Source organism: Spermophilus citellus, assembly GCF_964194105.1.
Source record: "Spermophilus citellus genome assembly, chromosome: 6".
NCBI lineage: Eukaryota > Metazoa > Chordata > Mammalia > Rodentia > Sciuridae > Spermophilus > Spermophilus citellus.
Genome location: NC_138187.1, coordinates 16425457 through 16452859, shown reverse-complemented (window position 1 = coordinate 16452859; position 27403 = coordinate 16425457). Strand labels below are relative to the sequence as shown.

General features: G+C 39.8%; 1 protein-coding gene across 1 annotated transcript in view; it reads left to right on the top strand.

Moving 5' to 3' along the window:
- Window positions 1–27403, top strand: part of USP31 (ubiquitin specific peptidase 31) — a 73262-nt gene that overhangs the window by 16470 nt on the left and 29389 nt on the right. Inside the window, exons 2-7 of the mRNA XM_081297796.1 lie at window positions 18651–18788; window positions 19935–20023; window positions 20109–20201; window positions 21003–21138; window positions 23542–23686; window positions 26867–27047. Of these exons, the coding sequence (XP_081153922.1) occupies window positions 18651–18788; window positions 19935–20023; window positions 20109–20201; window positions 21003–21138; window positions 23542–23686; window positions 26867–27047 (782 nt within the window). The remainder of the gene's footprint in view (window positions 1–18650; window positions 18789–19934; window positions 20024–20108; window positions 20202–21002; window positions 21139–23541; window positions 23687–26866; window positions 27048–27403) is intronic.

Here is a 27403-nt window from a genome sequence, read left to right as displayed (position 1 = left end):
AACTTCCTTCTCTTAGCTGTTTCCTCTTTTATATGTTGCTTTCTTCATAGGATTGATATCAGGAATAGGAGAAATACAGTGCTAGGCACAGAGGAATCTGTTAGTATTGTTATTCGTGGCCACCTGACCATCCTGCAGCTTTTTAAATGCTCCATACTTCTCTGTCTGTCTTGCTTTCTCTCTTTCTTCTTCCTGGGCCCAGGGTACAAACATTCTTCAAGACCTACTTTAAAAACCACTCCTGTGCAAAAGTTCCCTTTAACTCCCGTGGTTGGAAGTAATAGCTGCCTCATTTGAAAGCAGGTAGCATTTTTTATGAAATTTCTAGTGATACTAGTACGTCTATCTCTCATATAGTTATGTTTAAACAATAACAGTAATAGCTAGGTATTCAGAAAACTATGAAAATTTCATGTCCCTCTCAACCAGTGTCAACAATTACTTATTTGTAGGTAACCTTACTCCATTTGTTTAACTGTTGCCTTTCTTCCCAAAAACCTTTGAAGCAAATTTCAAATTTGTTTCATCCATAAATATTTCAGTATATCTCTTTAACGGCTAAGGATGCTTTAAAAAATCATCTATTTTCCACCTAAGGAAAGCTAACATTAATTTCTTATTATCAGTTATTCACTATTGTTCACATTTTTCTGATTGTCTCACATTCATTTAGTCATGCACAATAGAGATTGTGTGTGTGTGTGTGTGTGTGTGTGTGTGTGTGTGTATTACAGTTTGTGTATATTAGGACTCAAGTCATAAATTTTCAATGGATTGATAAATCATTTAAGACTCTCATAATCTGTCCTTTTTTATTTTAGTTTTTTTCTCTTGTAATTTATTTGTTGAATGAATTGGGTGTTTGTCTTAAAATTTCCAATCTCTTGTAAACTGATCATAAAATCCAATGTAAATGATTACGTAAAAAGTGAAATAAAAAGGCATATGTAAGACCAGCTCCATTAAAAAAAAATTGTCAGGTTCATTAGATATAAAGGTACTGTTTAATCTGTAGATGTTTTAAAATGCATAGTCTCCTTTTCTATATGTATCTTGTCATGGACCAATGACAAAGAGTTCACCTGTTGTTGGGTCATATTTTGAAGAGCTCTGACAGACATTGTATGATTTTTTGTGCAGCTTCATTTAAAATGTGGTAGTTATATATAAAGTTATATATAAAGTGAGTTATATCTCGAAAGTTTAACAAAATTAAAGTTGAAAGTTTTCCCTTCTTTTTTGGGGGTGAAACTGTGTTGTGTGGGTGGCATTGAAAATTTCTGTCTGGTTGTATCTCTTGTAATGTCAATAGTCATTGATGATTATTCTCTAATCTGTTAATTCATTAAGGGTCAGAAAGTGGTAACATTATAATTCTAAAATTCACTCTTCATTAGCTAGAATACTGAAGATATTCTTGCCCTCATCAATTATTTGGTTACCCTAAAGCAAATTTGTAGAAAGTCTAGATGTTTGGGTCCCTCTCTTTATTTTCCAGTTTTCACAATAATTATTTGATTTCAGATGTGGCTAGTTTTGGTAACCTATGAACTCAAGAGTTTAAGTGTATTTGATTGTTCAGTCAATTATAGTTATTAACCTTTTTTTTGGGGGGGGGTGTAGTTCTTGTTATGTTGTCTCAGACTGATCTGATACTCCTGGGGTCAAACGACCTCCTGCCTTGGATCTACTCAGTGCTGGGGCTACGGGCTAGTACCAGCATACTTTGCTGTTAACCTTTTTTTTTTTTTTTTTTTTTGGTGGTGCTGGGGATTGAACCCAGGGCCTTGTGCATGCAAGGCAAGCACTCTGCCAACTGAGCTATATCCCTAGCCCTTTGCTGTTAACCTTTTTGTTGCTCCAAATTTTGATCATTTGGAACAGGTTGCCTTCCAAGTCCTTTTGACACAATACCTGTATTCTGTGCTGTTAAACCAGAGTGGAAGGAAGCCAAGGCGTTCTAAGCAATCTTACATTTCTTGTACCAGGTTTGGAATCTCTTTAAGGAGCTCTGGTTCTTTGGTGGTAAATGGTATTGAGAGACCAAATCTGGGCATTAGGGTTATGCATAGTTTCCAAGAAATGGATAATTTCTTTTAAAGTTAAATCATGATTTCATATTCATAATTCCAGTTCTGGGTTTCAGAGGTTTTATTTACCTCATTGGTCTTATATCTGTGTCTCCTTTCTCCCAAGCTGAAAATCCTATTTGTAACACCCATTTAAATTCTTACTTGCCTTATGTCATCATTCACTGACAAGTCACAGAATGATAACCCCAACACTACCACAAATAGTATGAATATTAAAAAGTGGTTTAAGATTATTTGTAAGTTTTTTTTTCTTTTTTGTCTATAATAGGGTATATCTTACTAAGTTTGTACAAGTTACAGTGTCTTAAAGCCACTGTGGTTCTGTCATCAACTGGATATAAAATTAAAATAATTTGTTTCTCTTGATTTTGAGGGATTGCTGTTTAAAATTTAACTTTGTTGCATAATTGTGCAAAAAATAGAATATGTGGCCCAGAGACAACTCTGCAAAGCAAAATCTGTTCAAAAGTCTAGCTTTGTCTGATTTTTGTACCCTATTTCTATTCTTCCCAAATTTTGTGATTTAGTCTTTGTTTAAATGTAAGCAGATATGTATGAGTATATGTGTGTGTGTATGATGTGTATTCATATTCTCCCTTTTATTTGCATAAATAGTAGCAGACTATGCATGTTTTTCTCCATCTCTTTCATGTAACTAACATAGGAGTGCTTACCATATGCTGTGCACAGTGGATTATTGTATTTAATCTTTATAGTGTTGCAAGGTAGACACACAGATTGTTATTTGTTTTCAGATGAAGAAAGGGACATCTCTGCACAGACTTTTAATTCCAGGATTCTCTTTATCCCCTGTAGTAACTAGTCCTGTTCTTTGTGTGCATATTCATGAGTACACAAGCAATTCTATTCTGCTTTGAGTAGTGATTGGGGCTGGGGGGCAGCAAAGACAGGCTTTGTTTAAACTGTAGGGAAAGACATTCAACCCTGTCTTTATTTGAGGGCCTTGGTTTTCCGTAGCTGGAGAAGAATAATAGTTAAGGTCCTCTTGTCTGACCAGAGTTGCCCCCAGCTGTTAAAAGATGCATTAAGTTGAAATGTACTTTAATCTTACCCTAACGAAAGAGTCCCTTTTTAACAGTTTAGTGACTCCTTGGTAAATCTCCCTTGTGTTAGTCTTTAATTCATGGAAGTTATAATAAACTAGAGTAATTAAAGAAAAGACAACTCCTCCAACAGCAGCTGCCCATGGCAGATAGCTACTCGTTAATGATATCAGGATTATACAGAGGACACGGGCAGCTTTTTATCCTGCATCCTGCAGTAGGAGGGTTACTTACCCTTCTGGCTCTACTGTGATATGGCAGCTTGGTTGGGCTGCTGTGACCGATGCCATCTCTGGCCATATGGATCTCCTAGGCTTCAGGCTGTCAGCATCAGAGGACAGTGTTGGGAGGAAGTGAGGGTTGGGGCCAGCAAGGTTTGGGGTCTCCTCATTTCCTTTTGAAAATCTGTGAACCCAGGAATTTTGAATTTAGTCAGAATTCTGGTGCGGCTGTGTTGGCTGCACTGTGTTTCCTTATTTTTCTTTTCATTGCCATATAACATCAGCCTTATAGATCCTGGCATTGAACAGCTGTGGGTTCCTTTACATCTGAGTGATGAAAACATTTTAGCAGGAAAAACCAGCCTATGAGAGCAAACCTGTGACACATGAAAGGGACTCTGGCAGGACAAAGGTGTGGAGATTCCTGCAAAAGGCCACTGTATGAAATGCTAAAGAGGAATAATGCTCTGCCTCAGAGTCTTCTCCAGGTCTGGCCTGGCAGCCATAAGGGATGGCTTCCCTTGGGGCAGCTGTGCTCAGGGCTCTGGCCCTAGGATTGCAGGCAGTAACGGGCCCATGCTACAGTGCTGGGTGACTCACGGCGGGGTAATCCTCAGCAGGGTATGTTCTATGCCATTGTACTGTCATAGTATCATCTTTTGAAAAAACATGGTGATACTCCATTCATCTGACCTTTTGGGAAGTTCATTTTTTACATTTTATTTTTCAGATAAATTTTTTGAACATCAGATCTTAAAATTTTCACCTTTTTTTGAGTGGGTTTTAGATGGATAAGCCACACGCTGTACACTCCCCCAGGGAGAGAATCCTGGACACACTTAAACGCTTTCCTTTATTTGAGTCTCTGATGTGACCATGCTCTATGAGTTCCATTCTGTTTTATGGAGTTTTCTTTTGGGGCCAGTTGGACAACACAGGGCCTTGTAGGTGTTGGATCTGGATCGCTGCGTTGTTTGGGTTCTTGTTTGGCTTTGTGTGTTCTCCTCCACCGCTTCCCACGACTTCCTCCATGTCGTGTTCTCTTGCTTCATCCTCCTCCTGGGAGCCTACACCATCTTCCTCACTTCTCTATTTTACAGTTTCTAATCTGCTTTTAGTTAAGTAACTAGATAAATAGAATTGGCTCCAAATAAGATGAATTGTGGTCTAAGAGTCTGGCTAGATTTTAGTGTGTTTCTTTTTAGAAGACAACATTTTCTTTCAAATTTCTAAGTAAAGTATGGCATATACATACAGAAAAGTGCATAAGCCATTAGTGTACAGCTTGATGAATTGTCCTAAAGTAATAATTTATCACCTCGATCAAGAAATAGGGCATCACCAACACTCCAGAGGCTCTGTGCACTCTCCCTTCCCCACGCCACCCTCCTTGTCCTGCCCAGAGGAGACTACTCTCCTGGCTTCCAGCACCGTCAGTCAGTTTTGTCTATTTTTGAACTTTGTTATATGTTAAATAATAAGTGTTTATTTTAAAAAACAGCTTTATTGAGATAGTTTACTTAGCATATAATTCACCTATCAAAGTGTACATTTCAGTGGTTTTCAGTTTATTCTCAGGTTGTGCAACCATCACTGCGATTTTAGAAAAATTGTATTATTCCCTAAAGATACCAGTGCTCATTAGCAGTCACTCTCCGTTCCACCCTCCCTGCCCTGGGCCACTACTAATCTACATTTCATATAAATGGAATCTTACAGTAAGTGGCCTTTTGTTTCTGGCTCCATTCACTTGGCACTGGGGTTCAAGGCTTATCATGTTGTGGCATGCATCATGCTTCAATCCTTTTTGCAGCCAAAAAATCCATTTTATGAATATTTACATTTTGCTTATCCATTGATGGACATGTGAGTTGTTTCTGTTCTTGGCTGTTATGAATAATTCTGTGGGACACCTGAGTATAAATTTTTGTGTGGGCACAATTTTTTCATTTCCCTTGGGGATAGGAATAGAATTGCTGGGTCATATAATAATTATGATTAATTGTTTGAGGAGCTGTCAGACTCTTTGCCAACATGCCTGTACCATTTTATACTCCCACCATCAATGTGTGAGGATTCTAATTCTTCCTTATCCTTATCAATACTTGTTAATTTTTTATTATTATAGCCATCGTAGTGTGAAGTGTTATCTCATCGTGGTTTTGTATGTATGCATCAAGTATGTATTTTTTGTGTCTGGTTTCTTTCCTAAGATTTGTTATAACATCCATTTCACTAAGGGTAGTATTCAAATTATTGTAGAAAACTTAGAAAGTATATAAAAGTTAAATGAATAAAATGAAAAAAATATAAGTTATTTGGCGTGTTGCTTTCTTGCCCTCCGCTGTATTTAACCTAGTTTAGACCACGCACTGTATGTGTATATAGTTTTGCATTTATTTCATATTGTATTTTGAGAGGTTTTTGTCATAAAAATTTTCAAATTATTGCATGAGATAGTACAGTCTATTTTTGAGCACTTAGATGACTTCTGGTTATGATTTTTTTCCTACATAAATCTTTCACTTTTGATCATTTCTTTAGGCTGTAGGAGTGAAATTCCTGATAGTGGGTGCCTGTTTTGAAGGCTAATTAAATCATATTCTTACCTTATTTTACAGAAGGATTGACTACTAGCAGTGAGTAAGGATAACTATAGTATACCACTATTGGAATAATTAAAAAAAAGAAATCTTCTAATTAATCTCTGCGTGAAACATAGCATTCTGCTGGTTTAACAGATTCCTAGTGCATTTCTTTGATGAGTAGTAGGTAGGAAAGTTTGATCTGATCTTTAAAGGGGAAGTATACCTACAGGATAGTAACATGTTGTTTAGGGAATGACACTATTCTGATTTCACAGACTTTCTCTTGGCTTGCTACCTATGTATTTGTACATTCTTGCATTTAGCATCCCCCTAAGGGAGATGATCCAGGCCTCCACTGACTGGAATTTGGTCAAGATGGGGCCAGGTCAGGCCTAGGCTGGGAAAGTTCTGAATTGTACTTTGCTAGGAAAATACTGGAGCCAGGAGGAGCTGGAGACTCCACGTTGGTGCTGGTTTTTATGGAATTTCATTCTTGTGGCAAAGGCTGAAGGAATAGGTGGAAGCTGAAGGAATAGGTGGATTTGGGGACCACGCCTGTCTAGCTGAGGATCAGCCTGGCTTGACTGGAGCCTGGACCTAGCACTGGGCGTGGAGAGCGGGTGCAGGGCCCGGGGTTGAAAAGCATCTCCAGCCAATTAAGATTTACTGGGAGCACCTGGGGTTTATGGTACTGTGCATAATGTGCAGTGAAACTCACGGAATCTGCTTGTGAGTAGTGCCTCTTGGTTACTACTAATTGACGATTCAGTCATAAAAGAGCAATAGCAGAATAATGATTCAAAGCAAGGCTGTTTTCAGAATATTTTGGATCTTATTATAAAACCTGTTCAGTGAAAAAATATCAATAACTAAGAGGACATCCGCTTTTCCTGTTTGTGTGTAGATATACACAGTCTTGTGTTTTTTTGTGTTTAGAGAAGAAACAGTTCATCCTGTTATCTTCAGGTTCTCCGCCCACAGATTTTACCAGCTGCCCATGGGGTGGGGATTGCATCTGTACTGACCCTGTATGAACTTCTCTTCCTGTCATCATTCCCTAAACAGATAGAGTCGTATAACAGCTCTCTCTCCATAGCATTATGTGGTATTGGGTTTTCTATAATCTGGAGAGGACTTAAAGTATGCGAGGATGTGCAGGGTACATGCAGGTGCATGGTGGTTGGAGGCCTCCCTGCCTCCTTTCTGCCCCATGTTCCACCTCTCACTTCACTTCCACCCCAGGGAGAAGAGACCCTCAACCAGGAGGTTGATTGGCTCCTGGGCTGCCTTCTCAAGTCCTTGGGTCTCCCCTACTTCCTACCACTTGATCAGGAAGCGAGCTGGTGCCTCTCTTCTGTTTTCTCTTGCTAGTGCTAAGCTTTCCTCTCCCACCACCTGGCAAACGCGGATGGCCTGAAAACTCTCTTTTTCCTCTCTCCTTACCTCATTTTTCTTTGATGCGGGAGGCTGTCAACCTTTTTCTTCCCCAGAGGTTGGCATGGACTTTGGATTTAGCATTGATACAACTAGAAAACTTTGGTTTAAGACTCCATAGATCTGTTAGGTTGAAAAAAAAAAACAGCTTTATTGAAATGTTATTGATATTTTAAAGTTGTAAATATTTAAGGTGTACAGCATGATTCTTTAAAAACTCTCAAACATTTGTAAAGTTGGTGATAGAAAGTATATAAAAATTTCTTAGATATTTAGATGGATTTCCCAGTTTTTCCTGTTTTCACTTTTAGCTTTTAAGATTTTATATTTACTTTAGGATGACCTTTTAGTTGTATAAGTCCTGGGTGTTTGCTTTGTGATTGTAAACCAAAATCTCACCTCCCTTCCCTTCTTCCTTTCACAAAGAAAAAAAGAAAAGGCATTGTTTTACCATAACTGGGAAGAGCTGTAGATTGTGCTGGGAAATGACAAGGAGACTGAAAAGAAGATAATTTTGAGTTACTTAATTGGATACATAAACACATTTTGGTGACCTGGGCTGACTTTACACTTGGAATTAGCTAGTGGCTGCCCTCAGAGTGTGCTGGGAAGGAGGGCAGATCTCCACCAGAGGGGGTGGGCACCCCAAGGTGAAGAGCACAGCCCTTCACCTTAGAGATGAGACACCGAGCCAGAGCTCTGTCTCCTCTGTTGGCTTTCTCAAGCAAACTCCAGCTGGCGGGTTCTTCACAGGCTGTAATATGACCTTTCTACATAGTCTGCATTCCTCCTTGTTCCTCAAATAATAACATCTCAATTAGGTAAGCGGCATTTTTGTTTCTAGGCCATATTTTAGTCGTAGGAAAAATGCAAATTACAACAAAACAAAAACTGATTAACAAGGATTTGTTTAAGAGCAAATAAACTCTTAGAAGCCTGGGGTTGGAGCAGCTGTAGTTGAGTCTCCAACATGTGTTTTATATCCAAGTTGAGAATTGATACTTGGAATGAAGAACCTCACGCTCTGCGTAATCTTGAGTTGTATTAGGGGGAAAACATTGTGAGTTCCTTTGTTTCTTGAAGGAGGATTATGGACAAAAATGTTTTAAGGCTTTTGTAAACAGTCGAGGTTGAGGAGTAGTGTAATGGTAACTTTGGACAAATTATATCCCTTCCGAACCAAGTTTTTTTTTCTACTGTAAACAATAATGTAGCATGGAGAATTTCCTAAGGGTGAATTTTGTAGGAAGTAAGACCCGTAACCACTTAGTATAATGTTTGATACAGTACAAGCACTCAGTCATAACTTATTATTGTTACTCTTTGTGCCAAATATTCTATTTGGAAGGAGCCAGGGAAATAATAATGAATGAAGAATCACTCCTGATCCCTGTCCGGAGGTGAAGATGCACACTGGGTTATCTGTCTTGGTAGTCCCAGGGCCATCAGTAAGACCCAGGGTCATCAGTGACTCAGTGCAGGTGTGGCTGAGGACCCTTTTAATGCTTTTGGAAGGGAAACTCTAGAGCTTTTCCAGGGTGGCCAGGTTTTTTCTGCCTTCACATTAGAAATACGATCATTTCAAAAGAAAATCATAGGGCTGAGGTTGTGGCTCAGCGGTGGAGCACTTGCCTAGCATGTGCGAAGCCTGGGTTCCACATAAAAATAAATAAATAAAATAAAGATCCTGTTTTCAATTACAATTAAAAAAAAGGAAAAAAAAGAAAATCACACTTTTTTCTTTTAATTTATTTCTTACATACATGACAATAGTGGAATGCATTACATTCATAATTATCCATTCATAGCACCTTTTTCGTAACTCTGTATATAAAGTATGTTCATCAGTGCTCAAATCCTATCCATAGATTTGAGTCAGCATCTTTGGGCTCTTGTCAGGACATGGTTTTTATTTATTTGTTTGTTTGTTTTTAAGGTTTCCCAGGTGATTCTGATGTGCAGCCAGAGGGAAGAACCAGTGCTTTCAGTATTTTCTCCTTTTCTTTCTCTTTGACATTTTCCAGGATTATTCCTTTCTCTTTTCTTGATTTTTAAAAAACTTACATAATAGCATCTGTGTAGAGTTTTGGAGTTTATAAGAGTATTTATGTTCTCACTAAAGCCTCACATTAATCTTTTTATTATCAATCTCCATTTTGTAGAAAAGATAGTTGAGGCTCAGAAAATTTGCTTTAAGTAAAGCTATTACAATGAAGACGTGGATCCGGGTATTCATAATCCTGACTTTTTGCTTCTGCATTTGTAGCAGAAAGGGTCAACAGCTATTTCAGTACTTGAGGGCTTCTCTTGCTGCTGTATTTTCTACCTGTGTAGCTTTCTGATCTCTTGGGAAAGCTTTGCTCATTGTTCATCTGGCCACACCATTGTAGGATATCTTTTTGGTGTTTGCCCCTTTTATCCTGGCCCTTGACTGTACTTTGACCCTTAGTTTTGTGGTTTCACATACTGTTTATAATTTCTTGAAATTCAAGACTTATTTTCAGATAAGCCCTCTTTTGTATCTTTTTCCTTTGGTAAGGTATAATTCCTTCTCTAGTTTTAATTTCAACAATGGGTTCCTGTTACCATGGTTTGTGGTGCATATCTGTTTGTTGACCTTTTCAAACATTGTGTTATTATAATTGGTGGCACATATTAACTTCATAGATTAATGGGATTCACTGTGATATTTCCATATGTCGTGCGTTGATCATGTCCACCTACCCTTCCTCTGCCCTCTTTGCCCTCCTTTCCTTCCTTCTACCTCCTAGCATATTTGTCAGTCTCTAGAAGTCCCTTTTAATTTTTATCTGTCCCCTCTTCCTCCTTTCCCTGTCTCTAGCAACCACCAATCCATTTAGTAATTCTACCAGGCTGACATTGTTTCCCATAAATGAGTAAGGATGTGGTATTTGTCTTTATGTCTGGCATGTTTTATGCCACATAATCTCTAGTTCCGTCCATGTTGCTGCAGATGACAGGATTTCATTCTTTGTTTTATGCCTGAGTAGTACTTCATTGTGTAAATATACACGTTTTGTTTATCCATGCATCCACTGGAGGGCATCTGAATTGATTCCCTAATTGAGCTGTTGTGAATGGTGCTGCAAACGTGGTGGTGTAGTGTCTCTTTGGTAAGGAGTTTACTTCTCCTTTGGGTATATGCCCAGTACAGGGGAATTATTCTTAAAATAGTGCAAGTATCTTTTGCAATCCGTATCTGTTTGGTTCCTGAATTTGGATCCTGGGAATTCGGGGGGGGGGGGGGAGGGACACCTGCACTTGAATTGCCCTGTGTTAGGCCATTGTGTCTGGAAGGATGAAGGAGCTGTGCACCTTCTCCTGTGGCCAGGCAGGAGCACGGAGTGCTGCAGGTGGCGTTCCCTCGCATTCTCATGTGGTTGTCTTTCCATCCTTGATGGAAGCTTCCTCCCTTTTCTCTCTCCTCTCTCCCGCCAGGGCTCTGCTTCATCCTGCTGAGGAAGGGGAGTGACAGTGGTTTGGTGGCTGGTGGAGGTCAGTCCAGTCCTAGGGAAAGAATGTGTGAAAGTTGAGGAGCCTGTTGTTGCCATGACCAGCTGATGCCTGGGCCTCTCAGCTGAATTTGTGCTGTTAGGTTAAAAGGCCTCCCCACCAGAGTGAAGAGGGGAGAAGCCCTCCAAGGGCACAGAGCCCTGTCTGCTGGGGCTGCTTTCTGTACTTGGGCTGGCATAGCGCTGCATAGATACTTTGTCTCTATTATTATCTTTTTCCATGGGTCATATTGTTTTTATAGTATTCATCCATTTGTACAGATTAATTATTCTTTGTCAACTTAGTAGGTAGCCTAAAAATCAGATTCATAAATGAAACTTTTCTCAAAACAAGTACTTACCACTCTTTCTAACAGGAGTCTGAGAACCAGATTTTACTTTTAGATATCAGCAATGAACGTAGTTGTTGACATTTCATCTTTCCATTTCTTGCTCTAAAATTGTAAATATAAAAAAATACATTTTTTTTTCCTTTAAGGGAAAATAAATAAACAAAAAAAGTTCTCTGTTTGAAATGTAAGGTGAAATGTTATATCTATTCCTTATCTGAAATGCTTGGGACAAGAAGTGTTTCAGACTTTTTTGGATTTTGGAATATTTGCACATATGTAATGAGATATTTGGGGGATGATATCCAACTCTAAACATGGAATTCATTTATGTCCCATATACACCTTACTCACAAAGCCTGAAGCTAATTTTATACAACATTTTTAGTGCACCTGTGTTTTGAATGCAAGCCATCACATGAGGTTAACAGTGGAATTTTCCACTAGTGGTGTCATGTCTGTGCTCAGAATGTTTTGGATTTGGAGTATTTCAGATTTTAGATTTTTAGAGTAGGGTTGCTGAGCTTGTACTGTTCTCCTCCCAAGTTCTTCTGTTTCTTACTTAGAATCACTGGAAATAAATTCCATATTTCTTCTGGCAAAGAAACAAAGAAAGTGGGTAGTGATTGGGTTTGATGAGTCTTGCAAACTCTCTTCTCCCCACAAGAGTAGCCCAACTCCTGATCAGTCGTGTCAGGTGGTTATTGCCACGTTCTTTCCCTATGGGAGGAAGTCATCACTTCCTGGGACCAGGTAAAGAATGTTTTGGACTCGTTAGTGTCTTTCCCTGGAGCCTGGGATACTTTTGCCTCCTTGCTAGGGCTCTGTGGGAACAGTGGACCTCATGTGTGGTTGTGTAGTTCCAGTTGTAGAGACTGCATTTTTTTTTTCTTAACCATGTTTCCAACCAGGCCCCCCCCCCCAAAAGGGAAAATAAATAAATAAATAAAAGTTTTCTGTTTGAAGTATAAGGTGAAATGTTATGAAACTTAAAAACCCTGCAAGCATTTTGACTTTTTACTTTATTATTTAGTAAGTGATTGCTAAGGATCATCAACTGAGGGGACTGGCATAACTGGCCAAATTTATTTATGGTAGAATGTATAGGATTCAAGCCACATGACTCAATATATTTTCTCGGACAGAAACATTATGTCCAAATTCTCTAAAACAGATACAAATATGGAAAGTTAATTTTAACAAGGTTCACAAAGAAGCAACATATTTGAATAATTTCAATTCTTGAATATTTGAATAATAGCATTGCTGCTATGTACAGATGACAGTGACAATCAACTTTTTAAAAGCTGCAAAAAAATACAGAATGATTAATTTTAGGACATCGAATAAACTGAAGTTTAATAATGAAAAAAATCATAAAAGGTAAACCAAAGCAGCATTAGTTATGACTCAAAAGATGAACCAAGGTAAAGGTTTGGAATGCCAGGGGTCTCCATGAACCAGGAATCCCAATGGCTGGTGGCAGAGCTGGGGCTTCCTGACTCCCACTGTTCTTTTCTGTGACATCAGCTAAAGGATTGACCATGAGATTATTCTCTGATTTGTTTTGTCTGGGGAAGAAGTAAAAATAAACAGACCCCTGCTTATCTGCACTGGGAAGAAGCCACCTCTGTGAGGGGTTAAAAGAGGCGGAAGGAGGAGCATTTGTGTTTGTGTGTGAGTGCTGAGATTTTCTTTTCCTTAAGTTTCCCAGGTAGTGATTTAGGGTGGGGCTGACCCAGAGCGGTTTGTGCCCTGTTAGGTAGTGGAAGCCTTTCTGCTTGTCAAGTCGTGCCCAACAAAAATCTTGTTGAGCAGCCTTTTCACAGCACCTTAGCACGTGGTGATTGGTGAATCGCTCTGGACAAGTTGAAATGATAGTGGTGTGGAACCTAGATACATTTAATTCAGCCCTGATAAAGAATGAAATATTGGTCTACCCTGAATTTGAATGGATGCTGTGAATAAAATATGTTTTGCCGGGTACAGTGGCACATGTCTGTAATCCCAGCTACCTGGGAGGCTGAGGCAAGAGGATGGCAAGCTTAAGGCCAGTCTGGGCATCTGAGCAAGAACCTGTCTCAAAATAAAAAATGAAAAAAGGACTGGGGATATAGTTTAGTGGGAGAGTGCCCCTGTGTTCCATACCCAGGACTGCAAAAAAAATTAATAATAGTGAAAATAACAGTCTGTTTTGATGCATATTGAAGGTTTGATTTCAGTTAATTTGTTTTTTGGGGATGTATAGGCTGATAAACTTCTTTCATTTTTTTTCCTTTGGGAGAACATAAGAGCATTTGAAACCAAGTTTGCTGTGCCTCTGACAATTTTTGGCAGCCAGCTAACATGTCAAGAGATTTATTGTCACCCTGCTATACCTAGGACTTCCTCTGGGCAGTTGTCCCTTGCTTCCTCCACAAAGCGCAGAAGTGCAGGATACAAAACAAGTTCAGGAAAACAGGTTCCCTGCCTTCCTGTAGTCTGCTTATCTGAGTCAAGGCCTCTCCTATGCCCTTATCTCCCTTATCTTCCGTGGCCCACTCTGTTTAAGGTGGATTCCTCTAGTCTTTCCGCAGCGTGTCCTTCGGGCAGTCCCAGCATCTTTCCTCCTTCCTTGTAAGCCCCGGCTGCTTGGACATGGCCGTCACTCAATCTCCGTACCTTTCTTCTCTTCTAACCCTCTTTGACCAATATTCTGCTTCCCTGAGCGCTCACAGGCAGGAGGCCTCTGCTCTGCCCCAGAGCCCTGTGCATGTCCTCACTCCTGAGCAGTCGCCTTGTTGCCTCATCCCCTGCGGCTTCCCCTCCCTCAGCTGCTGTCTCTTGTTTTCTTCATGGGCTCCTTTTCTGTGACTTGTCCCAGGATTCCTCAGCATTCTGTCCTGGTTGCCTCCTTTTCTCACTAGGTGTTCCCTGGGTCACCTTTCTCCATCCATAAGATAGGCATACGCCTCTCAGATTTAAATTCCTGCCTCATTCTCTTTCCGGAGTAGCAGACTTAATTTCACTTGGTTTTGTGTAGGTGCCTCAAACTCAGCTTATTCAAAACTCTGTAGTTCCCACTCCCTTCCTCTGTTCCTGATTTCATTATTCACCTAAGTGAGAAACAGAAAATTTTTGTGTCATCCCTGGTTTTCTCTTTTGCTCTGGTGACAATATAATAGTGTCACCACTCACCTGTTTCTCTTCTATTCTGAGTTAGCCACAGGGTTAATTGCTAATGCTAATGTATGTGTGTGTGTGTATGTATATGAGCGTGCGCGTGCAAGTGTGTAGCACATAGCTAATGATGTATATGAATATATGTATATATGTGTTCTTTTTGTTTATTGATCCATTTTTTAAAACTAGGAAATCTTTTCTGTAGCTCTCATTCTTCCAGTATATTTACCAATGGCTTAGGTTTTGATGCTCTTAAATAAGGGAAACATAAGACCACAAGCCAAACTATTTCAAAATGGAAAAATAAGTCTAGTCTATAAAATGTGACAGGGAAATTCAAGAAATCAGACTGAGAAGAAAAAGATTTGATTTTCATTCAGATGGCATCTCCCTGTGTCTGGGGGAGGTTGTGGAGTAAAGACCTTCCCACATCTGCTCCTCCTGCATGCCTGGTCTGAGTTGGGACCCCGTGGCATCTTTCCAGCATTTGAAACCTCGTTTATTATCAGGGTCCTTCTTCTCCCTTGTTCAGTTTATTAAGTTAGAGAATTTTGCCAGTGTCACCTCCATTTCTAATATTCCTTTATCCCGAATCCAAATCTCAGGATGTGTAATGAATCAGCTTGTCATTCCCATCTGATTGACTATTGAGCTGTGATGGTTCTCCCTCAAATTACAAGTCTGTTCCTTTCATCTCCATTATCATTATCTGAATTGGAAATATAGCCCACAGTTTTTGTTTGGCCTGCTTTATTATTATTCAACTTTAATGCTGTTTTCCAACCTTTCCTTTGTACAACTCTCTTTACTTGACTCTTGGGTCTCCATTTTCCATTGTCTTGCCACATCTTTGATCTCCTTTTAGCGCCCCCCTCCCCCCCCCAAATATAGGTGTCCTCTGGATGCTGCCCTCTGGATGCTGCCCTCTGGCTTGAAGGGTCTCTCAGGATTCTGTCTGGGCACTCTCAGCCACACTCATGATTTCAGCTTCCACCATCTGTTGACTCCAGAATCCTTGTCCTTGGTGCAGACTCTCTTGCTGAGCCCAAGATCTATCATTCAGTTGTCTACCAGAACATTTTCTGGAGGTCTGCAGAACTTCAAATAGAGTAGATTTGAAAGATAACACATCACCTTCTGTCCCAGACTTCATCCTTCTTTGTTTTGTCTTGATGTAGTTCACCACCAGTTGTCCATCATCCAGCGGAGACACCGGGGTCACATTAAGGCCTGCTTCCTCACCCTCCACTTTCACTGTGTCACACAGAAACTCTTGATTTTTTTTTTTTAAATCATCTTTTAATTTTTTTTATTTTTGTGGTACTGGGATTGAACCCACTGGGCGCTCTACCCCCAAGCTACATCACCAGCTATATTCATCTATATTTATTTATTTTTATTTTGAGAAAAGATCTCACTAAATTGTCAAGACTGACTTTGAACTTGTGATCATCCTGCCTCGGCATCCCGAGTTGCTAGGATTCCAGGCATTTGCTGAGGTACCAGGAATGTGCTTGTGCACCAGACTCCTGAATTCTACTGAATTCTGTTGATTCTACTGCTTAAATCCTGAACTCTCAAATCTGCCTTCACATTTTGGTCTCACTGCTAAGTCTGGATCTTTGTTGTTTCTTGTCTCATCATTTTACTGTTTCCTAGTTACTCTCCTATTGTGTAGATGCCCCCCAGCTTTTCTCCCTGCTTCCTAATATAACACCCACATCTACAATTGGAGTGCTTACTATGTCTCAAATTTTACATGTAAAACATTTGCATACATTCCCATCTCACAACCACAGGGAATAATTATAATCCTTGTACACTGGCCTCACAAATAGCAAGTGGGGGAACAGTTTCTTGGTCAGCTTTTTTGTCACTGTGACCAAAAGACTTGACAAAAACAATTAGAGGAGGAAAAGTTTATCTGGGGGCTTTCAGTTTCATCTCAGTCCATCGAAGGCTGGCTCCATTCCTTGAGGCTTGAGATGAGGCAGAACTCATGATGGAAGGGCGTGGCAGAGGAGAGAGGCTCAGGACATCCCGTCAGGAAGCCGAGAGCTAGCTCCACTCAACAAGGAAGGACCCCCCTGTGATCCCCCTCCTCCAGCCACACCTTACCAGCCTGCAGTCACCACTCAGTTAAGTTCTTTCGGGGATTAATTCACTAATTGGGTAAAGGCTCTCATAAGCGAATCCTTTCACCTCTAAACCTTCTTACATTGTCTTACATGAGCCTTTGGGGGCACCTCACATCTAAGACATAACGAGCAGGGACTTAGGTCCGCGGTGTGCTGCAGAACCCCATAGCTCACTCACAACCTCTGCGTGGCCTCCAAAACCCCCCCCTGAGCCGGCCTCTACCTTACTTTTTCGTTGCCTCCTACTCTGCCTGAGTGGACCTAGAATTTGGGTCCTTTGAAACTTCTTGGTCTTCCTTAAAGGTGTCATACTTTCTTATACCTTTGTGTGTTGGGACATGTTGCTTCCTTTGCCTTGAGATCCTGCCTTTATCCTTCAAGGCCCAGCTTAAGTGACATTTCCTTTTGGAATGTCATCACTGTCCTGTTCCTTAGTTTGCTCCTGTTTTGTTCCCATGACACCCAGTATGCACAACTGCCATCTTTATATTTATAAAAAATATATATAATCATATTTAAGTAAAAGTTTAAATTTCAGGATAGTTTTCAAGTTAAAGGAAAATTGGCAAAGGTGGCATAAAGAGCACCCAGAAAGTGCACACACCCAGTGTCCTTGTTGTTAATGGCCTGTGTCATTGTAGTGCAACTAGAAACGAATATTGGCATGTTGCTCTTGACTAAATTTCATACTTCAGTGGGATTTCACCAGTTGTTCCCTTGGCCCAAGACCCCATGTGTGCAAGCACACTGCATTTGGTTATAGTGTCTCTAGTTTCTTCTCATCTGTGACAATTTTCAGATTTGCCTTTTCCTTAATGACCCTGGTAGTTTTGAGAAGCACCAGTTAATTTTATTTTCATATATCCCTCAATTTGGGTTTTGTCTGATTTTATTTAATTTTTTTATGATTAGATGAGGCTATGGGTTTCTGGAAAGAAGCCACAGGGGTGAAGTGCTCTCCCATTACATCATATCAAGGGCACACGCAGCAGCAGGACCCGCCACTGATGATGCCAACCTTGCGCAGGGCTACCTGGGTCCTGACTTTCAGCTTCCTTCCTACCCCTCTTTCCATACTCAAGTCTTTGGAGGCAAGTCACAGTTACAGCCCACCCCTAGTAGGGGGTGGTAAACTCCACCTGTGGAGGAGAGATTATCAACATAAATTAATTGCAGTTCCTTTGTTAGGAGGAATTATTTATTTATTCATTTAATTATATCAGTATAGATTCATTTATGTTATGCTTTGGATTATAATCGCTGTTATTTATTTTGTTGCTCAAATGGTTCCAACTTTGGCCATTGGGGGCTCTTTGGGTTGGTTCCTGCATCCCTGTAACATGCCCATCTCAGCCCTAGAAGCAACCATTTCTCCAAGAAACCCTAGTTTGTTTGTTTTTTTTTTAAATGAGAGAATGACATTGGGAGGCAGTCTAGGTGCTGGTTGTACAGGTATTGTGCTGCTCCTGTGCCTTTCCAGTGACAGAGCTAGGAAGTACCCACTGAGACCCATTCAAGCGTAGAGCGTGAGTTCACGTAGCACCTCTGACGGCCTTGCCCCCTCCTCGCTGCGCCAGCACGGGCACATCATGCTGTACTTTAAGCTTTGACTTTGCCCTGGCTCCCTCACCAGGCTGTAGGTACCTTGGCCACTTATTAAATCTGTGTTGAATGAGTGATGAATCTTGAAAATGTAATATCTTACAAAAAAGTTTATTTAGCATTTTAGAAAAGTCAATTTAAATACATCTTACTCTAAAGTTTGAAACAAAAAAGTAATATCTGTAAACATTGGCTATTCTAAACCCTGATGTAAGTCTGCATAGTTTTGGCATGCTGTTTCAGTTGTATCCTTTAAATGTATTCTAAAAGTAGAATTGCTGGTTAAGGTGCATTTTAAAGTTCTTGGTTATATTTCTGGGATGAGGTTTTTACATTTAAGCATCTTATTTTACAGTGCTGCCCTTCTGGGATGTAATCTTCAGCATCTTTGGGCTCTTGCATTCCTCTTTTGAAATTATGATAAATAGTTTTCTCTTTAAAGCCAGGAGCTTACACCTGTTCATGCTGATTTATTTACTTGTGTAGAGTATTGTGTCAAAGAACGCGCTGCAGTATCGGGGGAATTCCCAGCATGATGCCCAGGAGTTTCTGCTGTGGCTTTTGGACCGAGTTCATGAAGACCTCAATCATGCTGTAAAGCAGAGTGGCCAGCCGCCTCTGAAGGTGAGGACCTGCGCTCCCCCTGCTTCAGTCGGGGAGCAGTGCACCCTTTTCTCCCCAACCTCCACTGAGAACTTGTTGCATTTAGTTAATAAAATGAAATTGACTAAACGCTGGGTGAGTATAAAATTAAGTGGATCCTTTCATGAATATTCCATCTTATTTGCTACTGTGTGGCAGTGTAGGGCACAAGAGATGTGGTCTCTGCTCACATCCTTGTTTAATGAGAGTGGAAACATTTGCTCTCCAATAAAACATACTCGGCATCATTAGAACAAACACACAATCCAAAAGGAAATGTATGGAAGCTGTTGGAATTGGCTTTGAGCATAGGAACTGATCCTCCAGAATGGTCTTACTGAGAAACATGACGGTCATACTCCTTTTTTTATACACGTAGCCTTAATATGATAGGTACTATGATGTATATAATGGAAACAGTTTAAGACTAAAGAGATACTTTCCAAAGCAACTTTTAAAAGTTTTTGCTAATTTTGCTCTGTTTCAAATTTCAGATTTCTAGTTTTGGTAGGTTATTAAATTATTCTGATCAAGATCCCTTTGTGCCTACACACTCTACGCTGTCATATGACTTTATGCATGTTGCTGACTCTCCTACCAAATTGAGACCTCCTCAAGGTCACTGTGTCTTATTTACATTTGTGTTCTGAGGTTCTGTACAGTGCTCTGCATGTGGTAGTAAATGCTCAATAGCTAGTCCTTAGGTGGGGAGACATGAAAAGTAGAATGTGATTAGGCTTCAGAATGAATAGCCCAGCTAATAGCTGCACTAGAATTTAGGCATGGGGAGAACGGTCCTTTCAAAGTGGTTGAGCTTTTTTTCTTGGAAGAGGTTGCGGGTTGGGGTGCTTTGAGAGTTGGAGGGAGATTGGAGCATACTGGGGAAGAAGAGCTGCCCCATCCCTGAATGGGCTGGAGGTAGAGAAACCTGGTCTGTCTAAGGAGATGGGGCCATGTGACCTACACGCTGTTTGCTATGCTTTGGTTCCTTTAACAGGTGCCTGTCACTGAAGTATCTGGACATGATATGTAGCTTATAAAAGAAATTAAGGCAATTATGACTTTTTAGATTAATCTTCAATAAAAACTTGATACTTCTAGTCTGTGAATTGTACTTTTCTTTTTTAGCCTCCATCAGAGACTGATGGCATGCCCGAGGGACCATCTTTTCCTGTGTGTAGCACTTTTGTACAAGAACTTTTTCAAGCCCAGTACAGGTATGAACAAAGCAAATGTTCCCTCATATTTTGACATAGTTCAAGGTGATCTTAATGTGAATATCTTACGTTTTTGTTTTCAAAGATCTTCTTTGACATGTCCTCATTGTCAGAAACAGAGCAACACTTTTGATCCTTTCCTCTGCATTTCTTTGCCAATTCCTCTACCCCATACAAGGTAAGAATAGATTTGTAAAATTAAGACTGTACACTCTGATAGTGTACCTTTTCCTCTATAAACTACTATTACATCTTTTACTTATTTAGGCGAATAATAAATTTAATGATAATTTTAATACATGCTTTATTAATTCCTTAAAGAAATAAGTACCTGTCTAAGTTTTCAGGTGAGCCTCAGGTTCAGCTGGTCATTCACAGACAGTATGGGGAAGGAGGAGGAATGTTGATTGACTTCTAAATTCTCTGGAAACTTTGCATTGTCCTTGTAATTAGGACAATGTTCCTCAAAACTTCCAGGAGTTAGGTTGTTTCAAAGGAAATACAAAAGACAGAATCAAGCATTGTTCAGTTTTGTTTTATGAATATTGCCTTTTCCAAATTGCCAATATTGCCTTCTCTCTCTCTCTTTTTAAGGTACTGGGGATTGAACCCAGGGACGCTTAACCACTGAGCCACATTCTCAGCTCTTTTTTAATACTTTATTTAGAGACAAGGTCTTGCTGAATTGCTTAGGGCCTCACTAAGTTGCTGAGGCTAGCTTTGAACATGCAGTCCTCCTGTCTCAGCCTCCCAAGCTGCTGGGATTGCAGGCATGTGCCACTGCTCCTGGCTCTCCAAAGATCTCTTGATTGTTGTTTTGATAGTTCTACTTAGGTCCAAACGAACTTTTTAAATTCGGTTTCTAAAAAGAGGTAGGGATTGCTTCAGTTTTTGGGTAGATTTCAGATCAGGTCTATTTTATTTCTATATTTAGTTAAAATAAGTGACTAATGAGAAGATCTGACTTTGATCTGTACAGGCCTCTCTATGTCACTGTAGTGTATCAAGGGAAATGTTCTCACTGCATGAGGATTGGTGTGGCTGTGCCTCTGTCTGGGACTGTTGCCAGACTTCGGGAAGCAGTGTCTGTGGAAACAAAGATCCCCACTGATCAGGTAATAATGCTGCCAAGACCCACTGCATGTGAACCACAAAGGTGCTGATTCTGTTTCTCTGAAATTTTTTATAATTCTTTGCCAAATATGGTCACTTAGATATTTAAAACCAGTTACATGTAGTCTGAGGGGAAAAAGAAATCAAGACCCATAAAAATAAAATGTATAGAAAACTTTTCGTCCTTCATTTAATCACACACACACACACACACACACGTGTGTGTGTATGTATATGTATATTTGTGTGTTTGTATATTTGAAAGGAAAGGCTTATATTTTACATCAAGACCTTCTTTAGCTTTGTTCATATAGTATAATTACTTGATCCCTCCTAAATTCTTACGGTTGTGTATGCGAACAATAGAAGAACATTACTGTGATGTTTGATAATCAAATAGGCTTAGAGAACTCTAGAACACCTCTTCCCATTATGGTGATGAGAATGGACATCTTGCTAGTATCATGTCCTGCTCGCAGTACATACTCAGTGTGTTTCACCCCGACCCCCTGCCAAATCCTGGGGTTGAACCCGGGGCCTCCTGCATGCTAGACAAAGTGCTCTACCAATGAGCTACTCCTTCAACCCTATTTTGTTTTCTTATTATAACTGGACCAGAGTCTCTTACTTGTTGAGATAAGGGAAAGTTGTGATTCTGTTTTTTGGGGAGTGGATCTTTGATAAGTAGTTAAAGTTTAAATGACCTAAAATGTTTTGGCCTCTTTGTGACTTGACATGTTTTTACATACAGTTTTTATTCAGTTCACTATTATTATTTCATTTGGAAAAACATCCCTTATTTAAGATTTGACTTCATAGCTAAACAACTTTTCCCTAGATAGCTTCTGGAAGCCACTATGTAATCACTTGAACAATAAAGGTGTTTTGTAGTCTGGCCTCATGTGGCCTTGGTTGGGAAGTTACCACAGTAAAACAAACACAACCAGCAGTGTGGCCCCAATATAGCAAATCTCTCATATTTTCATAGGCCTCGCACTGGCACATTGATAAAATGTTCATATTCTTCCTTACTCTGAAGAGCTCATTGACTCTTTTTTCCCCTCCAGGATGAGGGAAAGATGGAGAGGGAGGGAGAGAGACTTTGGTGGGGTCCAGAGAAAATCTGGTTGCATCTTTAAAGCTTCAGTGCTGTCTGGCTCTTTGTGCATGTGGTTCAAATTGGTGAAATAATTACAGTTTGCGTTGACCTCGGCTTGCTGGGGAGAGGGAATTATATTTGCGTGTTCACCAGCAGAAAAACAGCATGGCCAATGAATTCATTAGAAGGAAACCTGCCAGGAACATTTTCCCTGGGCTATTTGTAGAGTAGGTCACCAGCTCCTTTCACCTCATAGACTGAAGAACGTTAATGCTGATCGGGGACCTTAGGGGTGCAGTGCAACCTCCCCCTTGCCCCATTTGAAGGAGGCCAAGAGAAACCATGTGATTTCTGCAAAGTCACAGGGCTGGTTGGTGGCAGGCTGGGACAGGAACCTTCTCTTGCCCAACCCAGTGCTTTTTTACCAGACAATGATGCCGAGCCTGTAAAGAGGCACTAAATGTCTTCATTGTTTTCCCCTTATCTTTTGTTTTTCTGTTTCACTGTAAAATACTTAACCATTTCAGAAGTACAACTTAGAAAGTGGAAGTATCCCAATACTAAATATTTTCCTGTACTGTACTAACTTTAGTACTGTTACATAGTATTCATTCAGATTTTTTATGTGCATACGCTACATTATTTTATAAAAACATTGTTTATACATAACTTTTTTTAACCTTACTTTTTTCCTTGATAGTGCAAATATACTTTTTTTTTAAACCTTACTTCTTTCCTTGTTAGTGCAAATATATGTGCTCATTCTTTTTTTAATAGCTTTATAATTCTAGTAGAACTATAATATATTTCATTAGTGACTGTTATTGGACATTTGAGTTGATTTCATTTTCCCCCGAATGTCCATGATTATTTGACATTTTCAGTCTGAAAAGGGGGAAATTTAATGATGAGGGAGCAGATGCTACAGTCAGTTGTGAACTCTGTTCTTGGCATGAGACGGAATAGTTGTGCATCCTTAGGTGGGTTTCTCAGCCTCTCTTTCCTCTGTAAAACCAGAGGGTTAGACATAGAGTCTCCTGGCTCTCTTTTGCACCAAAACCTAAAGGAACTCTGGCTTAATGCCATAGATTTCTGAAACAGTGTACATTGTCACACAGTCATAGGTGATATTGTGCTTCTAAGATGCTCTCACTGAAAGCAACAATGAGGGCCTGCGGGATATTTCAGAGCCTTTTTAGAGCGCTGCCAAGTCTTGATGGTCCAGAGAAGTTCATGGTGGAATTAGAAGATCATTTTGTATTGAATTTCCAGCTACCCAACTATTTTTATTTTCCCCACATTTCAGATTGTGTTGACAGAAATGTACTATGATGGGTTCCACCGTTCCTTTTGTGATACAGACGACCTGGAGACAGTCCATGAGAGTGACTGCATTTTTGCCTTTGAGACTCCAGAAATATTTCGGCCTGAAGGAATTCTCAGTCAAAGAGGTAAAGGAGCACCTGTTTCCATGCCGTTACCTGAGCTCTCAGGCCTGACAGCTGTCTCCCCTTTCAGATATAATATCATGTTATAAATATTTTTTAATTGTGAGAAAGTGTACACAGTGCTGTCCACTCAGATTTTCTTTGTTTTGCCTGACAGTTGTTTTTCTTGCTTTCAGTCAAATCCCTATTTCTCTGCCAATAATCTTTCTGAACCCCAGACCTTATTCCTCTTTATTGAGCATCTGACTGCTCAACTGCCTGTTGCACACAATTCTCCACACTCCTCCATGGTGCCTGCCGCACCAGCTTTCTCTCCCCACTGGGGAGATTTACTTTAAGCTACTTGTAGTCTCCAATTGTCTGTGCATGAGTGTTCTAATATTTCTGTTCTATTTAAAGGCTATGTTATGCACCTTTTAAAAATTTGTTTTCTTAATTTACTCAGAGAACATAGGTGCACCATGTTACACACCTTTTTAAGATTTGTCTTCATACTTATTCAGAAATCACTTCTTGTGTTACCACCAGACCTACTGTTGTTCTGTATCTCATTGCAACAGGAATTTGTGTTCCTCAGTGATACATAAGAGTATTAATAAGTGGTGGTTCTGAGTATTAGGTGGTAAGCTCTTTCCACTGCCAGCTTCGTATTTAATTTTGTCTGGCCCACTGATGTTTATCTCTCTCTCTCTCTCTCTCTCTCTCTCTCTCTCTCTCTCTCTATTTATTTTTTAGTTTTAGTGGGACACAATACCTTTATTTATTTATTTATTTTTATGTGGTGCTGAGGATAGAACCCAGTGCCTTACACGTGCCAGATGAGTACACTCCCGCTGAGCCACAACCCCAGCCCCTGCTTATTTTATTTTCAGGTACTCTGTTATTTCAGTTTTTATTCTTTGACCCAGGAACTTTCTTTTCTTCCAGTTGTTGCATTTTCATTCATATGCTTTCGTTTACTTAAATTATTTTCTAATTTTATTACATTACAGTAAAAACACCCAGTCATCACCTGTTCAGAAAGCCTTCTGAAAGTTCTGTCCTCTGACACCAAGGCTGGCTAACTCCCGCTTTTCTGTGTTCCCATTGCTTCTGCTCTCTCTTAAGCTAGCGTGTGTGTGGAAATGATCTGTTTTCTCCTCTCTTTCCCATCATCTCTTTCCCAGTATGATAACCCCAAAACTACAATGTGACTTACAAGAGTTGTGACCACTCTTTGCTTCATTTTTTTATACACAGCAATTCCTAATATGCAGCAAAAGCCCAGCTAATGATTGTTCAACTGAACATTTTCCCAAATTCCCTTTCCCATCCCCAGTTGTTTAGGATTAACAATATGTGTCTATTCTGAAGTGAATTTGTTAAGTCCAAATTTATCACGTGTGTTTTGGCTTCTGATCTAAAGACCTTACGAATGTTTGGCCCAGCACATGTGAGGCATGCGCTTTCCTCACTCTGTTTAGGAGGGGGCTGTGGCTGAGAGCAGTGAAGTAACTGGCCCCAGGTCACATGGCTGTAGGAGATGGGTCCATAATTTGAACACCCAGTTTGATTTCTGTTTAGTTGAGTGGCATTCTCTTATCTCATTATGGTTCTGACCGCTTCTAGTGACCTAAGTCTTCCCACCCTGACCTCTGCCAAGAACCTGGGAAAGGAGGTCATTCATTGTTTCAAATTCAGATTTCTAATATCTTTTATTCTCATACCAATGTTCACGATGGTTATGAAGTGAAATCAACTCTTGTTCCTTTTGGAATTTCTTTATGGTGTTATGTTCAGAAAGCAATGGGAGCACAGAAAAGCAGGAGTTAGCCAGCCTTGGGGTCAGAGGACAGAACTTTCAGAAGCCTAAAAAGTTTTCTTCCCTCTAATAGCTTGATAAAGATTCAATTTTTTTTATTTCTACTGTCTGTGATTTTTTTTTGTCATCCTGTTATTTTGGTATTAATTATGTAGTCATAATTTCAAATTGCTATCATGCTAATATATCTTCAACAACATCTTGTATTGCTGGATATTTAAGTTACTATCAGAATTCTGCTATGAATAATTTTGTGCAGCCATTTGAATTTTATTCTTCTGATGGTAGTGTTATTATTTATGATGGTGGTGGGAGGGGCTTCTTTCTTCTCTATCATTTACTAGACTCTATACTTCCAACGGATTAAAGAAATGAACTGATATTTAGTCAGTATTTATTGACCTGCTGCAGGGCCTTGTGCAGGCTAGCTCTAATTGACAGGGAGGTCTGCTTTAGGACCTTGTGGAGACTAGTACTGTGTCTGCCATACATCTATTTTTGTTAACTTTAATGTGAGTTGATTCAGTCCAGTTGATTTTGTTAAAGTTGGCATGTTCTCATGATTATGAGAGTCTTGTTTCTTGTAATAATCAGGGATGAGAAACTGCTGTTGGGCAGGGCACAGTGGCACGTGCCTGTAATCCCAGAGGCTTGGGAGGCTGAGGCAGGAGGATCTCAAGTTCAAAGCCAGTCTCAGCAATGGAGAGGAACTACCAGTGAGACCCTGTCTGTAAATAAAATACAAAATAGGGCTGGGGATGTAGCTTACAAAATAGTGGTTCAGTGCCCTTGAATTCAATCCCCAGTACCTTGCCCCCCACCAAATAAAAGAAACTGATATTGGAACGTTATAGACCATTTCAAATGTTCTTGTCTTTATTATTAGTTTTTAAAATTTATTTGGTTGCTGGGGCTCACTTTAAATTTTATTGCTGGATTATCTCTGCAAATTTATTCTTCTGAAATTGTATCTAACATTCATTGAAGTGGAGAATTTTGATTTTCAGTTTTTAAGATAGGTAAGGCTAATTTAAAGAAAATAATAGATGCTAAATTTTTTTTCCTTAAAGGCTACCAGAGTAATTTCACAGGAGAGTATTTGTTCCTATTTGCAATTGTAGTTTAAATTAGTTTTTTTTGAAAGTATTGGGGATTGAACCCAGGGGCACTGAGTTCATCCTTTAGCCTTTTTAATTTAATTTTATTTTTTTGAGACAGGGTCTCACTAAGCTGCTTAGGACTTCACTAAGTTACTGAGGCTGACCTTGAACTTGCAATTTAAAATGACATTTTTTTTTCTGTTGGGTAAATGTCTTTGTAATGCATGAATGAATGAAAATAATTTTGAAGAGGTAAAAAGAGTAGTTTTTATTCTATTTCAGGAATTCACTTAAACAACAATCTCAATCACTTGAAGTTTGGCTTGGATCATCATAGACTGTCTTCCTCTACACAAACAGCAGCAAAGCAAGGGGAAATGGACCTGCCCACCACCAGAGCAGGCAGTGACAAGATTGTCGTGCTGGTGTGTAACCGAGCCTGCACCGGGCAGCAGGGGAGGAGGTGAGGCCAGCTTAATTTCCAATAAGTGCTAAAGCTTTCAAGTTTGCTGCTTTTAAGTGTTTAAAAAAAGCAGGGTGAGAAGCCTTACATTTATCAGGAATATATGTGTAAGTTGACCTGATTCAGTGGGAGGGGGAGTAAAAGATTATGATGTGAGTTAGGAAGCCTGTTACAGCTCATCTGGTTTTGAAGGCTTATATGAATATTTTAGTTCAGACTCTCTTAGGATGCTGGACCTGTATCCAGATTGTCCTTTCCTTTTTAATTGGTACATGATAATTGTAGAAAACAGTAGGGTTCATTATGATGTATTTGTGCATGCACATAACAGAATTTGGTCAGTTTCGTTGCCCAGC